Raw genomic sequence first — 15,025 nt, 5'->3', positions numbered from 1 at the left:
AATAAGCATCATAGTCACTAAATATTTGTGTTTATATCTTTGTTGCCTGTATAAACACTGACTGCGGGGGCAAAATGTTGTTTTTGTCTGCTAAATTTGCGTTTGTTCTTTATTCTCGATTGCCCTATAATTTTTCTGACTATTGACAATAGATCAGGCTTCATTAGGCTGGTACTAAGCTATTATAGATTAGATAAGTGATGTGTTACCTTAAATCATCAGTAACTGGTTTTCAATGGTCAATCCGAGACACTGTCGCCCCATCAGTGCTTTTTACAGTCTCTTAATGAACTTGTTAGGTAATTGCCTTTTTATATGTTACTTATTACATTGACATGGAAAGTTTTATAGCCATTCCTAATGGGAACATATAGGTTTGTTTTGACGTCTTTTTTTAATTGCACAACTAGTTCAGGTCATGGATATGGTAGAGATGAAGAGTTTGTTCTGCTATGTTAAATAAAAAAGATTTGAAGATATTCAGTGCTTCAGAAATGCATTGAAATGAGCTGTATGAAATGGTAATGAAAGACATACAATCCTATTGATGTTCTCAATAGTGATATATCATTTAAAGGGGATGTGTGTAATTTAATGGGACAGTATTTTCTACCTGCTAAACGTATTTGTACGGTAGGATTAAGCACTGTTTTGATATAGTCAGGGCCCGCGTTTGCAATAGGCGAACTAGGCGGTTGCCTAGGGCGACAAATGTGTTGGGGACACAGGCGCGCTCTAGTGTCGCTGGGGGAGTTACGTTACATTATTATGCTGCCGTGTTGATCTAAAATAATTTTACTTTGCTACATGCGTTACTACGCTACTGTCAAATGATAATAATTAATGAATATAAATATTTAAAAAAAAGTTTATATGGCTTGTTCAAAAGTCTCCCCAGACGTTGGAGAGGCTGTGTGCGGTGCATGAGGTTGCTACGCATCACCTTTAGCGCGCGTAGATGAAAGAAGCAGAGGAAGGCGTGTGCGTTGTGAGAGCTTTTGGAGGCAGAACACGCGTTGCCTCAAGTTCGCTCTGTTTTCAATCCAAGAGGTCAAAAAGAATAGTTTCATAATGCGATCCATGCTGTGCTGTGTTCACCAAAACGAATCTGACATCACCTGAAACAACATGTAGTGGTAAGTTATGTCTATTTGAACACTATTAATGGATAGTTTGGTAACTATGGGCACTTTATTGTAATACTATTTCACACACTGTCCGAGTGTTTTGTCATATACGCTCTTGCGCAACAAATCCTGTAAACCTTAGAAACAACACAACACAGAAGCAAAACTCAATCTCGCCTAGGGCAATCAAAGGGCTGGCCGGCCCTGGATATGTTTTTAAGGAGTTCAGTGATATTTGGAGAGAGAACAGCACGATTTTGAAGCCGAATGCTATATACGATAACTAGGAAACCCACGCATTATGCGACACGATTATGCTTTCCGTTTATACAATTTTATTTTAAGTTCTAATAAATATGTTAATTTATTTATACTTAAATACTGAAAACTGTTTTACTAACATATATTTAATGTTTTATATGTGAACAGAAGGCATCACTTCCTCTATCTGGCCAATCATGATTTTTTTTGCAACCATTGCTGCGTATATGGATATTGTTATATTTTACATTTGCGATAGTTTTGACACATCTTCCTGCCCCATAAGCAGTGGCGGCCGGTGACTTTTTTTTTTTGAGGACGCTCGATTCGAAGTTCGTCACAACATGTATGTAACCTGTCATGTGTGTTGTTCGTAATTTCCAAATACGTGTTCTGCGTGATTTTGAATTTGCGCCCCTCGGATGAGGGGTCACGAGCCGCCACTGCCCATAAGGGACCTATTCAAAAACTGTGACCTATTCAAAAACTGTGTGATGAAGATGTATTTTGTTTCATATTGTTGTAAATAGACCAAAAAGTTACCTGAATTGACCGTTGTCATAATTAATCCTGGGCTCACCCTAGAATGGTGTACAATGTACACCAGCTTGTATTTACTTCACCCCCCTGCATCTGTTACGCTTGCCATCCTGTGAAACTCTATAGCTCAGGGTTTGTAATTATGTTAATTAAATGCGTAAGGCCTGGCAAAAACTCGTAAATGATTCATTGTACCAAGACAATTGAATCACTGATATCATCTCATGGCAGCATCTTCTAGTTTTAGCTATCCTGTTCTGTCCCCCTTTATTTCCCATTCAGCCGTGTCTTCCTCTCTTCCTTTTCATTCATGTAAGCCTATTGTTGGGCATAATTTGCTGCATCGCGTGTTGAACTATTAGTGTGTGGGGCAGCCTTGTTCAGACTTCAATGAGAAGAATTCTAGAAATGTCCTGGAAGATAGTAAGTCCTGATAAAACGTCACAAGTCATTTCACTATAGAAACAGACCCACAATGCCCGTGGTTGTGTGTGTGTGTGAGTGTACATGTACATTTGTACGTTTTTGGACAGCAAGGTCACGGCATGACAAATGTGAGCGGGCTGTTTTGCATTGTGTAACTCAATTGGCACTTAGCCACAGGAAAATGAGATGGTTTTTGTTTTGAATAAAGAAATCAAGGCTGTTGGATTTCAATACGTGTACGTGTCATTTTGACACGGTGGCGCGGAAAAGCCGAGCGGTGATTTGTTTACGTTTGCACTATGACTGTAACAATCAGCGTTTCAACTTAAGTTTCAAAGCAAATATTCCATGCTTGTTAACATTCGAGTGGAGAGATAGCTGAGAGCTGTTTCTTTCCTCCTTATATTATGTTTCATGCTTTTGAAACCACTGACCACTGTGGAAAATGTATCGGTAACACATGAAGACTGGCTTTCCCAGGCTTTCAATACAACAAAGCATTGTACAATACATACATATGGTATAAAAAGCATTCTTTTTCTTTACTTTTTCATAAACAATCATTATCTTTTCTCAATGCCAAACCAGTGAATAATGCATGAAAACATTCATCTGTATCATGCATTTATGCCTATCCTTGATAAAAATGTTCAAAAGCTTTTGCATCTGTCTTTTCATATCCCTTTTTCAGACAGGAGCATTAGATTTGGTTATTACAGACGATTGGGTTGTGACAGTTCTCCAGAGCTTCACTTTGGCTCAGAAGTTTAGAAGTAATTTTCCAGATAGACTGCAGCGTGCTTTAATTTGAGTTTTATCACACTGTCTATGTATCTGATATTTTTGGACAGTATGGATTTAGGGGAGTTGCTACACAATACAGATTGAAACTTAGATATTAGCAATTCAATTTAAAAGTTTTTCGTACATTTGTACATACTGTACACACATACATTTTTGTACATTAAAGTGTTTTTGTGCACACACTTTTGTGCTGATTATGATCATGTCATAAGAATAGCAGCATGTGTGAACACTAAACTCTGAGGTCAACAACGCTTTCAGCTGAAACGGGTAAAGTTTTTATGCGTTGGCTGTTCATTTACAAGACAACTGCATTTCGGGGTCCTGAAAACAAAGTTTTAAAGATGGGTTTCACAGTACAAGTTTTTGAAAACTACGTCTTGTCTTTGTGTTAACTACGCAAATGCAGATCTGTTATAACGTTGACATAATGTATTTATTCAGTCTATAGGCATGCACGAGTATAAGCAAAACAACAATGGTTGCCTTCAGGACTGTGTTTGTTCTGCGCAAGATTCTGAATTTATTAACGCTTCCCCAGCCAATTCACAACATTTGCCGTTTTATAGTCCAGGGCAGTGGCGGCCGGTGACCTCTCTTCCGAGGGGCGCGAATTTTAAGTATGTGTTTGGAGTGTCGCGTGTGGCTCGTCATGTCAAAATATGTGCTTGGTGCATCGTGTGAACCTATTTGCATCATGCGTCATGTCAAAATACTTGCCTGCTGCACATGCCAGAGTCCTGCAATGGGTCAGATATCTGCATAAAAGTGTGTAAAACGGGTGGATTGTGACATTCCTAAATTTACGCACAACATATGACATTTGACCCATCACGTCACCACCATTGCGACAGTGCGCAACCTTTGTTGAAGCTTATTGTTGCAGGAGTTGCATAAAGTTTTGCTGTTGATAGCCGAAAACTGGGAACGTTTTCTCTTAGAAAGCATTTTGAGACTTGTAGGAGCACAGCAGGGGTTGTGTAGGTAGGTTGTATTTTTTCTTGTTCTTTTTTTCATTAATAGGTCTATTTGTGTATAGCTATCAGTTTCCATAGCCTATTTTGGTACCGATGGTAGGCTACTTGAATTAAAAATTAAAACAAAGCGCACTTTAGCCTGTTTCATTAGCCCATTCATGACGGAGTTGTGATATTGAGAGAGATACGAGATAAAACGCTCACAAAATACTGGCAAGAAGACACTTACTTTAAACTAAACTCTGATAACACATGAAATTAAGCGAGTATCTAGCAAACGTGAGCGTCTCTTTTATAATAAAAACCTTCAAAGCGTCTGCAGCGGGCACATTTTTTGACATGACGTGTGATGCAAATGACGCACCAAACACATATTTTGACATGACGAGCCACAAACATAAGCTTCGCATCATGCACCCTCAAAAAAGAAGCCACAGGCCGCCACTGGTCTAGGGACACTTGAAGTAAAATACACAGAACTGCTCAATGATTTGGCATTATCGCTCTGTACAAAAATGTACTGTATATGCACACAGGCGTGTAGTGTTTCTTTACAAAATAACATCGCCATCTTCTGGCTTGGCACATGTAATACTATTGAGTTTTCACGGATCTGTGTAAACGTGAATCTCTTTGTAAACGTTTGTGTGAATTTTTTTATGCAACTGAAAAACTTTTTACTAAGGCTGTGTATCGACAAGAATCTAATGATACGATGTGTCTCACGATACAGTGTTTACATGTTGTGATACTGTAAAAGTTGGGCGGTATTGGGATATTTCCTATTTTGGGAATTTAATAGGATATAATTTTAGAAAAACTGTAATTGAGAACACACCACCATACGCAACCCTAAGCAAAATAAATCGTAGTGTGCTCCTATGCCAGTACTTTCTGTCACTGTTGTCATCTAGTGGTCTTAATGTAAACTCCAAACGAAACAACTACCATGAATCTTGTATGATTTTTATAAAAAACGTCAAGATTTTTTTTTTTTAGAATCGATACAGTATTGACTAACAAAACATCACAATATTGTCATGTATCGATATTTCCTTACACATTTTTTACTACATTGCTGTCATGTAATTATAGCCCTTTACCTACGTATGTAGCTTTCAAGATCATTCACTTCTTAGATTTAATTTCATATACAGTACGAAGCTGTACAAGAAGGCAGCTGTCTAAGTAGGCATTAAACAGCAAGACAACCCACTTCAAACACAGTATAGCCCCCTCCCCATTTCTGTCTCAATGTGAAGCTCTTTTGTTTGGCGTCCCCCGGGTTTAGTTCTGGGCCCTGCATCTTTGATGACACACCACATTGGATGGACTATTGGTGCTTACTGTCACAAATTCTATTGGTGGATGACTTAATTACTGATCTTAATCTCTGGGGTGTGAATGATGATGTGTGTGAGACTCCATCCAAGTGCTGGTTTTGTTCACAAATTGCGCTTAGAAACTTGCTTTTTGCTACATCGTCTCACCTGACTCTTCTCTGTATGTTTTTACACAGCGCCAGAGCTCCACTGCCATGACGACGGTAGTCAGACCTTTTATCAGAGTCCTCTTGCTCCTGCGGTTGGTGTGTGCCGTCTTCCCGGAGGAACCAGGACCCCTGAACTTCGTCCCCACTGAAGGTAATGATCTCTCTGTCACGCGTACAACCAGCCAAGAGCAGGGTAGGACCTGTCTGCTCAATAAAGCTCTCAGCTTTCACTTCCCTATGCAGAGGAGACATGTGATTGATTACAGTTCAATAGCATTGATCCCATGAATCCCAGCTTAACTTGTGCGGGTCTATCAAAGCTAAAAGATGAAAAAAGCAGGGGCTTTATAACGCTCAGGGCTGAAGGATTAACAGGCAGAGGATCTTCACGAAGCTCAGGGGAAAAACTTATCACATGCTGAGAGAGAGGAAGAGATTGAGAGGAGAGTAACAACACTACTTGACTAGAAGGGTGAATGTTGAGGGAAAAACTCTATCAAAACCAGTCAAGACCAGCAAGAGCCTGCTGAGACTGTTGCTATCTTTAATGTAACTGTAGAGTAAAAACATATATTTTTTGTCATTATTTATTCAACCTTTACATTGTTCCAAACCATATTTTGTTAAACACAAAAGGAGAATTTTGAAAAATCCTCCTCTCAACCAGGATAGGATATATATTATTGACAGAATATATGTATGATTTTTAAAACGTACGTGACCATTTTTGTGAAATTCAGGCTAACGTCTTATAATCTAATTATGAGATTAGAAGCATCAAATATTTCAATGATTTTAATCTTTGACATTGTCTTAGTAAATATTAAAGTCACACTGTGGGGAAATTCAGTTTTTTATTGTTGTTTATATGTCTAATGGTGTTTTCAATATGTTTTAAAGGAAAACAACACCGTTTTCAATATTTTACTATGTTTTTACCTCAACTTGGACAGATTAATATATACCTTTTATTTTTTTTTATGCTTGCACTTCATCTTTGTGTACAGCGCATCGTAAATGTGTTAGCATTTAGCCTGCCCCATTCATTCCTTAGGATCCAAACAGGGATGCATTTAGAAGCCACCAAACACTTCCATGTTTTCCCTGTTTAAAGACTGTTACATGAGTAGTAACACGAGTAAGTATGGTGGCACAAAATAAACGTGACGATTTATTTAAGTGGATAAAAATGAGAACTATATTGTATGCCAGAAGAGCACTGAGTTTGCAGCACTTTGACCTCTGGCGAAGTAACATCATAACTCCGCATTGAAAAAAGATAGGGGTGTATTAATAATGTTTTCCTTTAAGACAAGCCATGTGCAAATTCATCATTCAACACAATTGTTGAGTATTTTTTTCTCCATAAAATTGAAGACAATCTCATTCCTGTGGTTTAAAATCGCCATTTATTCCAACGTCACAAACATGTAACCAATCATATCAACACAGTTAAACGCTTGGATCAGTAGTTTGAGTTATAAATATGATGTATGTATGCCACATAGTCTCGGCGCTGAAACGATTGCAACACAACTGCTTCAACACTGCTCCTGTGTCGCTCACACATCTACTCACACATGCAGGGAGAGCGCTGTAACCTGTTAACATCAGCCCCGTAAAGATTGGTGCTGTAAACACGCAGTTCACGTATGCATTGTGTGAAGCCGAACTTAGCAGTTATGAGTCTGAAACTGCTGAATGTAGCATCTATTTACATATCTATTAATATTATATATCTATAGTCTGTGGTGGTGCAAAGGAGGGTGGAGGCGGGGACTCATTTGCATATTCATATCTATGGTCTGAGTTGTGCTATTTAGTAGAAGCAGAGACTAATTTGCATATTCATAGATCCTCGTATACCAAATAAGGCAATGATGTAGAGTAATATTTAAGTTATTTTAAATCATGAAATTACTGTGACAGGTAATTATTTTTACATATGCTTTTATGATTCTCAAAGATGAGTTTTAAAGGAAAACACCATAGTTTTTCAATATTTTACTATGTTCTTACCTCAGCTTAGATGGATTAATACATACGTATCTTTTTTCAATGCATGCACTTTTAATCTTCGTACAGCGCTTCTCGAATGTGTTAGCATTTAGCCTAGCCCCATTCATTCCTATGGCTCCAAACAGGGATGAATTTAGAAACCAACAAACACTTCCATGTTTTCCTTTTTAAAGACTGTTACATGAGTAGTTACATGAGTAAGTATGGTGGCACAAGATAAAACTTTTGTTTGGAGCCATAGGAATGAATGGGGCTAGGCTAAATGATAACACATTCGAGAAGTGCTGTACAAAGTTTAAAAGTGCACACATTTAAAAAAAAATACGTATGTATTAATTCATCTAAGTTGAGGTAAGAACATAGTAAAATATTGAAAAAACGGTGGTGTTTTCCTTTAACTGAAATCTCACTGTAGTCAATAATTTTATCAGTGTTACATTTTTTACATTTATGTAGGATGATTTTATGTAGAAAACCCCTTAATCACAAAAATTATTAAGTTGGGATCTTACAGATTTGGTCACACGTGACTATGGGCAGTATTCCATGTATTTTAAAACATCAAACGTTCCATATTTGCTGTGAGAGCGAAGAGGAATAAATCAGTAAAGAAAAACAAAATTTTTGCCAACAATGTCTTCAGAAGACATGACGAACAAGCCATTATTTTATGGTGTTTTTGTGTTTTTAAGTTGTTTTTCTGTCTTTTTAAAGCTTGACAGACATGACCATTATGAACTATTGATGAATGAAAAACACATGCGTACAGATTCTTAGTAAAATAATAACAGTTGAGGGGTTTAGTTTGTCATGAGTGAGAGTAGTTTATTTTATATGACATAACCCTCTGTCAACTGTTTCCATTTATCTCCGACTTTTCCTTCTTTTCCCATCAGTGGTCAGACGGTATCCAGTGTTTCTTGGACGGCCTCATCGCTCATCTCTCAGACAAGAGCCTTTACACATCCAAAGAGTCCTGCAGGTCAATCGTACCCTTTATATCGGAGCCAGGTAGGGTGTGAAATAATACAGATTAGCATGTTCTACCCTATAATTATTCTTATATTGGCATCAGTAATTACCCGCACACAGACATGTGTTTAAGCGAATTATCTGACATTCAAAACAATTGCTTTTGAGATCAAGAGTCTGAATTACAGCTTCCTGTACTGTACATGATAATTAAACAGCTTTCAATCCTGTGTTAGCTCTCCCTGTAGTCTCTCTTACTTTAAAGGGGTAGTTCACCTAAAAATTAAAATTCTGAAAATCATTTAGTAACTCTCATGTTGTTACAAACCTGCATATATTTCTTTGTTCTGATGAACACAAAGGAAGTTGTTTTTGAGGAATGTTTGTAACCAAGCCAATCAGACGCACCATTTATTTCCATAGTAGGAAAAAGGAATATCATGGAAGTGAATGGTTGCTTATAATCGGTTTGGTTACAAACATTCCTTAAAATATCTTCCAAAATATATACAGGTTTGTAACAACATAAGAGTGAGTAAATGGGCCAATTTTGGGTGAACTATCCCTTTAAGGCTCGAGGTTGTAAATAAAAAATCTCTGGGCTCTTGTAGTCTCCAACCACACACACACTGTTTGTCATGGGTGACTGGCAATACAATGGGTTTCCAAAAGCTTTTGGGACTGATGATTGGCCAGGATTAGGATTCGGAAGGGGTCACGGGGGTTGATAATGTTTTCGCCTGCTTTCAGTTGTTTGTTTCCGCCTCATGGAGCTGGTGTTTAGAAATTGATAAACAAAAATAAAACTTCATTAGGTTTTGTCCTGTGAATTTTCAAAGCGTACTTCCCAAAGACGGCCCGCAGGACCACTGTGGTAGTTAAAACATATGGTGATGGTTACAAAAAGCTGTAAGGGTCCGACACGGACACGCTACTCTAATAAAGAGTCTTATACTGTGTCAGGAAATGACCTCCCCGCCAGGACCTTAGAGCCTCAACCATGTCAAACCTTAAATCCCAACAATAAATTCATCACAAAGTGCCATTCAGTTTCAAATGCCCGGGCTGAACTTTCTCATAATGAAATGTCAGAAGTTTACGGCCTTAATATGCAGTTGCCTTTGGGTCATTTAGTTAGTCAAATTCTCAGAGCCAAGCGATCGTATCGCTTCCACTGTAGTGCCGCTGTGGACGGTGTAATTCGATGAAAGTTAAACCTTGCTGTGTGCAGTCAGCAAATTTTATGTACCTATCGATGTCTGAACGGAATAGAGGTGTTTGCCGTACAGAAAATGTCCTCTGTGGAAAAGGAGATTTACTGTATGTATGTAGCCAGTGACTCAAGAGGGAGCATTTGATTACGATGGCAACATTAAAATAAAGAAATAGATACAGGAGGCAATACTGCTTAGGAGAGAGAGAGAGAGAGAGAGAGAGAGAGAGAGAGAGAGAGAAAGTGTTAGTTTGAGGATAAAGACTGAATAAAGTCACAACAGTGTGGTCAAGTCTGATAAGGTGGTGTAGGAAGGATAAATCCTGTTAGCATTAGCATAACCGCTCGAGGCCATGCCCTGGGAAAACAGCCAGCCTATCAACTTTACCGTATTACCTTGCCAACACCTGGTCAGGGATAAGAGGACAAAATTATTTTATTTAAAAAACTCAATTTCTTCTGTTCCACTACAAATTCTGGCCTCCCACGCAAGTAGCAGCAAACTTTTAACTAGACGCAGACGTGTTAATAAAAAATCTTACCGACCCATGAATAAACACACCTGAAGACAAATGAGGTGTTTCTTTCTTGATCTGTATAAATAATGAATGTCTCAGTAACTAGAGGACCGAAGGCGTCCATTGCCTGTGGCAACCTGGTTAAGTCACATTAAATCGAGCCTCAGCCACCTAATTGTATTTGACCCCCTTATAGGGTCAAATCTTTCAATTAGGCTAAGGAGTGAACCTCAACACATTCCAGCCTCAAACCTGTCACTTACAGGTTTCGGCTGACCTCTTAGGTCACCGAAAGGCTAGCCGAGGGTCGGACAACATGTGAAAGTCATGCAGCCTCCACACAGACACAGAGAAATAGAAAGTCGCTAAGGCTTAGCTGTCACAGATGCCGCAGGATGCGGGCGAACGGTGCGAGACCTCCCGTCGCAATCTCGATTCTGAAAAATGACAGCGCCTGCAGGAATCGCTTTTTCTTTCAGCTGTCTCCCGCATAACCTGATGTTAAATGTAGTTGGGCCCCCCATGAGATGCGTGTTTGCTTCTTTCAGGCTCTTTGCTGCTTGTCAGCATGTCAGATTATGAATGTACCATCATGAGTTTGTTACACCGCATGGGGGAATACAGTTACATTGCTTCAAACATACACTAATGTATAATACAGTAAAGTTGGCTGAGGGCACTCCATAATTCAAACAATTTAGATGGAGACTGACATAATAAGAGCAAATGAGTGAGAGAGATAAAAGATTATATAAAGAATGTAAGTCTATGAGAGTTTTTTATCTTGTTTTGTCATCAACCAAGTGAAATTTCTAATTCAGATCACTTACAGCACAGATTTCAGCACAGATGGAACAAAGTACGTGGCAAAATGAAATAAAGCTTGAAAAGTTGTAATAATAACGTATTAGCAAATACCATTAATGAGATTTGTGTACTGATAAAAACAATTTACACTTGTCCCATACTGTTATAATAAATGGTCCCAAGTTGTGTACCTTTGAAAAGGTCCTTACGGGTTATTTTTACAAAATTCAGACTTAAAAGGTGTCCAGCATCAGATTTTTTTTTAAAAAGCCCTTAAAGCCAATTTTTTTTTTTTGCACATATAAGATTAAGGTCTGAACTTACTATAACCATTATTTTTAGAGGATTTAAAAAATATTTCCTATAGCATTATTTATATATTTTTAGATTATCATTATAAAAAATTATCATTACCGCAACATGATATTACATTAAATATATGCATTTACAAACTCATGTTTCAGTAATGAGAACTAAAAAGTTGTCTAGGTACTATGACAAACAAAATTTCAACTTTTATCTGGAGAGGAAAAAATAAGAACTGCTTACCTGGTAGCCATCTTGAGTGTCACAGTCAATTATGTCCCTTCCAACAAATTTATTTTGAAAATATTAGTTCCTTGAGGGCTTAAACAATGATTGAAAATTGTTGCGGAGGATGAGAAAATTGGTCTTGGACACATTTATATTCCTTATTATTGTCTTTACATTTACAAATGATCACCAAATACCACATGTTACTTTACTGTAAATGTTTATAGTGTAACATGCACTGAAGCTTTTTATTTTTTAGATCGTTTTAAATTTAAATTTTCCATGTCAAATAGCAAAATAGTACATGAAGAGATGTTTGTAAATGGAAGCTTCTTATTTTGATACTCTTACTTTGCATTAACTTTTTTATCAAAATGTATCATGACACCTCATAAGTCTAATTTCGTGAGAATCACCCTAAATATGTACCATTTAGGGACAGATACAGTTGTGTGAAAAAGTGTTGGCCCCCTTTCAGATTTTTTGTTTCGCATGTTTGTGACACTTTAATGTTTCAAATCATGAAACAAATTTAAATATTAATATTAAAGATAACACAAGTTAACACAAGATGCAACCAACCCACATTGCCCTGTATGAAAAAGTGCTTGCTCTTTCCCAAAAAAACATAAAGGCTCGTCTCAGTTTGGCCAGAAAACATTTTGATGTTTCCCCAGGACTTTTGGGAAAAAAAGTCTGTTGAACTTTTTGGAAGGTGTGTGTCCCATTACGTCTGATGTAATAGTAACACAGCATTTCATTAAAAGAACATCATACCAACAGAAAAATGTGGTGGTGGTAGTGTGATGGTCTGGGGCTTGAAAAATGGAACCATGAATTCTGCTGTTTACCAAAAAATCCTGAAGGACAATGTCCAGCCATCTGTTCGTGACCTCAAGCTCAAGCAAACTTCTGCAGCAGGACAATGATCAAAAACACACCAGCAAGTCCACCTCTGAATGGCTGAATGAAGACTTTGAAGTGGTCTAGTCAAATTCCAGATGTCTTGTCTGCAAGTGTTATATTTTTACAAAATAGAGTAATGCGAGTAACAAACTCATTTAAATTTTAGTAATTGTAATTGCGTTACTTGATTTAAAAAAAAAACTTTGTTACATGCTCCTTACTGCTAAAAGTAGTGGAATTACAGTAACGTGTTACGTGAGGTCGCGCTGGTGCATCACAGGATCGGAGGAAGATGAGAAGTTGTGGTTTAAAAGTGTATATTTTTCTTGTCAAAAATGACACTCGTTTCGCTAGATAAGCCCCTTATGCCTTGTTTGAGATAATTTAGAGTCCTTTGAAACTGCAATTTTAAACTGCATTAAAACTTTTAAGTGTTGGGGTCCATTAAAGTCCATTAAATTGAGAAAAATCCTGGAATGGAATGTTTTCCTCAAAAAACATAATTTCTTCTCGACTGAACAAAGAAAGACATCAACATTTTGGATGACATGGTGATAAGTAAATTATTTGGATTTTTTTAAGAAAATTGACTAATCCTTTAAAAAGGCGGAAAAAAATGCTTGAAAACCCTCCATTGCTGTTGTTGCTGCTAAGGGTGGCCCAACTATTCATTAGGTTTAGGGGGCAAACACTTTTTCACACCACTGTACAGTATGTATACATTTGGTACCTTTGAGATGATAATAATGGCAGCTAAGGACAATTTTTTATGACAGTGCAGGCATGTCGCAATATAGCAGTTTTGTGTGGGGTTTTTTCTAGCCAATGGTATGCATGTCTTGTTTAAACCATGTATGTTGTTTGGTAACCTTGTGTACTATAAAACTCACTTTTATGTGACTGTACTGAAGAACTCCAAACAGACTTTTTGCTTTGCTCTCTCTTTGGGTGATTGTATTCTGCGCTCTCTAAATAAGGCAAGCACTGTGTAAGTGTATGATAATTTTAACCAGGGCACTTAGGGGCCGCCCTGCTCCGAGAGGAAATAGCCAAGGGGGATTCGCTTTAACAAACCACACAGAGAGCGATTGAATAATTTATAGTCAGTCTCGTCAGACTTCCCTCAAGAACACAAATGCACACGGGCTGCATTTTATTTTTGTTGTTGTTGTTGATCCAGAGAGCAGTGATGAAGATGGAAGGCTGAGACAGAAAGGATCAATACTGCTGCAATAACACGAACCGATCTGCAAGCTTGGCAAATTTACTGATCACAATATACAGAAGGAATATAAGAGAGAGAGAGAGAGAGACTCTGTGCAACACATAATCTCTTTAGCACAGATGCTTTTAGCCTTTGATCAATATGCAGCCATAGACTACACTACTCTATAACACCAATCGTGCCATGATTAAAAGAGATCAGATTAATAGACACTTTAATAGGCGCCGCAAGCTTATAGGAAAATGATTAAAGCGATAGCAGGCTGTGTTGAACCCCAGCTAAATGGTGAGAGAGACAAATACTTTAGTGTGCGTGCAACATGCATGCAATGTGGGGGTGGATTATGAATTATGGAGGGGAAATTGAGCATTAATCGGGTGTAATGCAAAGAACCGTGATTATAGGGATGAGCTTGTGAAGGGTTGTTTAACTGTGTTTGCATTGAAACAGTGCAGGCAAAAGAATATAATAGTAGTTTGTTACATTTAAATGTAAAAGTCTGAATGCATATGCTTTGGTATGCAAGGTCGAGCACTTTGACTTTAACAGGCTGTGGGATTTCTGTAATTTATTATGCTGTGTTACTGCTCCGCTGTGGGTCACAATTTTTCTTTCTCTCACACATTGTGTCAGGGATGACCTTTTCCGTGTGGAGCTGGACAATGTGGTGGGTGAAGAGATGTTTTACAGCAAGGTGAGAGCTTACACCAGTAACACGCACACATTTCGGCCTCTGTGTAGAGAATGAGACAAATCTAATTACCGACTTTCACTTTAAACTGTGTCACAGAAAAGGACGTGGGAATCCAACAAAAACGACATCCGAATCTGTAGAATGAAGGGAAAGCATGAGGTAAGTTTGAGCACACAATAGTTTCACTATATTAATGAGGTCATGTCATATACGGTTCTTCATATACTTTTACATCCCATGATATTGATATTGTATTCCTAACCTAACTTTCACGCAAACATGTTGAAAGTATTATGTAAAATTTGATCTGGACAATTTTTGAGATTTTACAATTAAGGATCACTTAAAAAGTCCTCATACAGGGGCATAGTTCCCTCCAATAATCAAAACTAGTAATTACAAATGCGGTCCCATATTTATACAATGAATAATGAAAACATATGTACAGTTGATACTTTAACTCCCAGCCAAATCTGTGTCATGTTAGACTACATTTGTGAAGATTTTTCA

The 15,025-nt window shown here is 37.8% G+C and overlaps 1 protein-coding gene across 2 annotated transcripts in view; it reads left to right on the top strand.

The window, feature by feature from the left end:
* The window catches only part of sema6bb (sema domain, transmembrane domain (TM), and cytoplasmic domain, (semaphorin) 6Bb), a 149,491-nt gene that overhangs the window by 73,314 nt on the left and 61,152 nt on the right, over positions 1-15,025 (top strand). For both annotated transcript variants that reach the window (XM_065246746.2, XM_065246745.2), the window contains 4 exons: positions 5,655-5,778; positions 8,543-8,657; positions 14,455-14,515; positions 14,612-14,674. In XM_065246746.2, coding sequence (XP_065102818.1) covers positions 5,673-5,778; positions 8,543-8,657; positions 14,455-14,515; positions 14,612-14,674 — 345 coding nt within the window. In that variant the 5' untranslated portion in view covers positions 5,655-5,672. The remainder of the gene's footprint in view (positions 1-5,654; positions 5,779-8,542; positions 8,658-14,454; positions 14,516-14,611; positions 14,675-15,025) is intronic.

This window comes from Paramisgurnus dabryanus, chromosome 11 (assembly GCF_030506205.2).
Source record: "Paramisgurnus dabryanus chromosome 11, PD_genome_1.1, whole genome shotgun sequence".
Classification (NCBI taxonomy): Eukaryota; Metazoa; Chordata; class Actinopteri; order Cypriniformes; family Cobitidae; genus Paramisgurnus; species Paramisgurnus dabryanus.
Note: the sequence above shows the minus strand (reverse complement) of the source record. Positions and strands in the feature narration are given on the sequence as shown.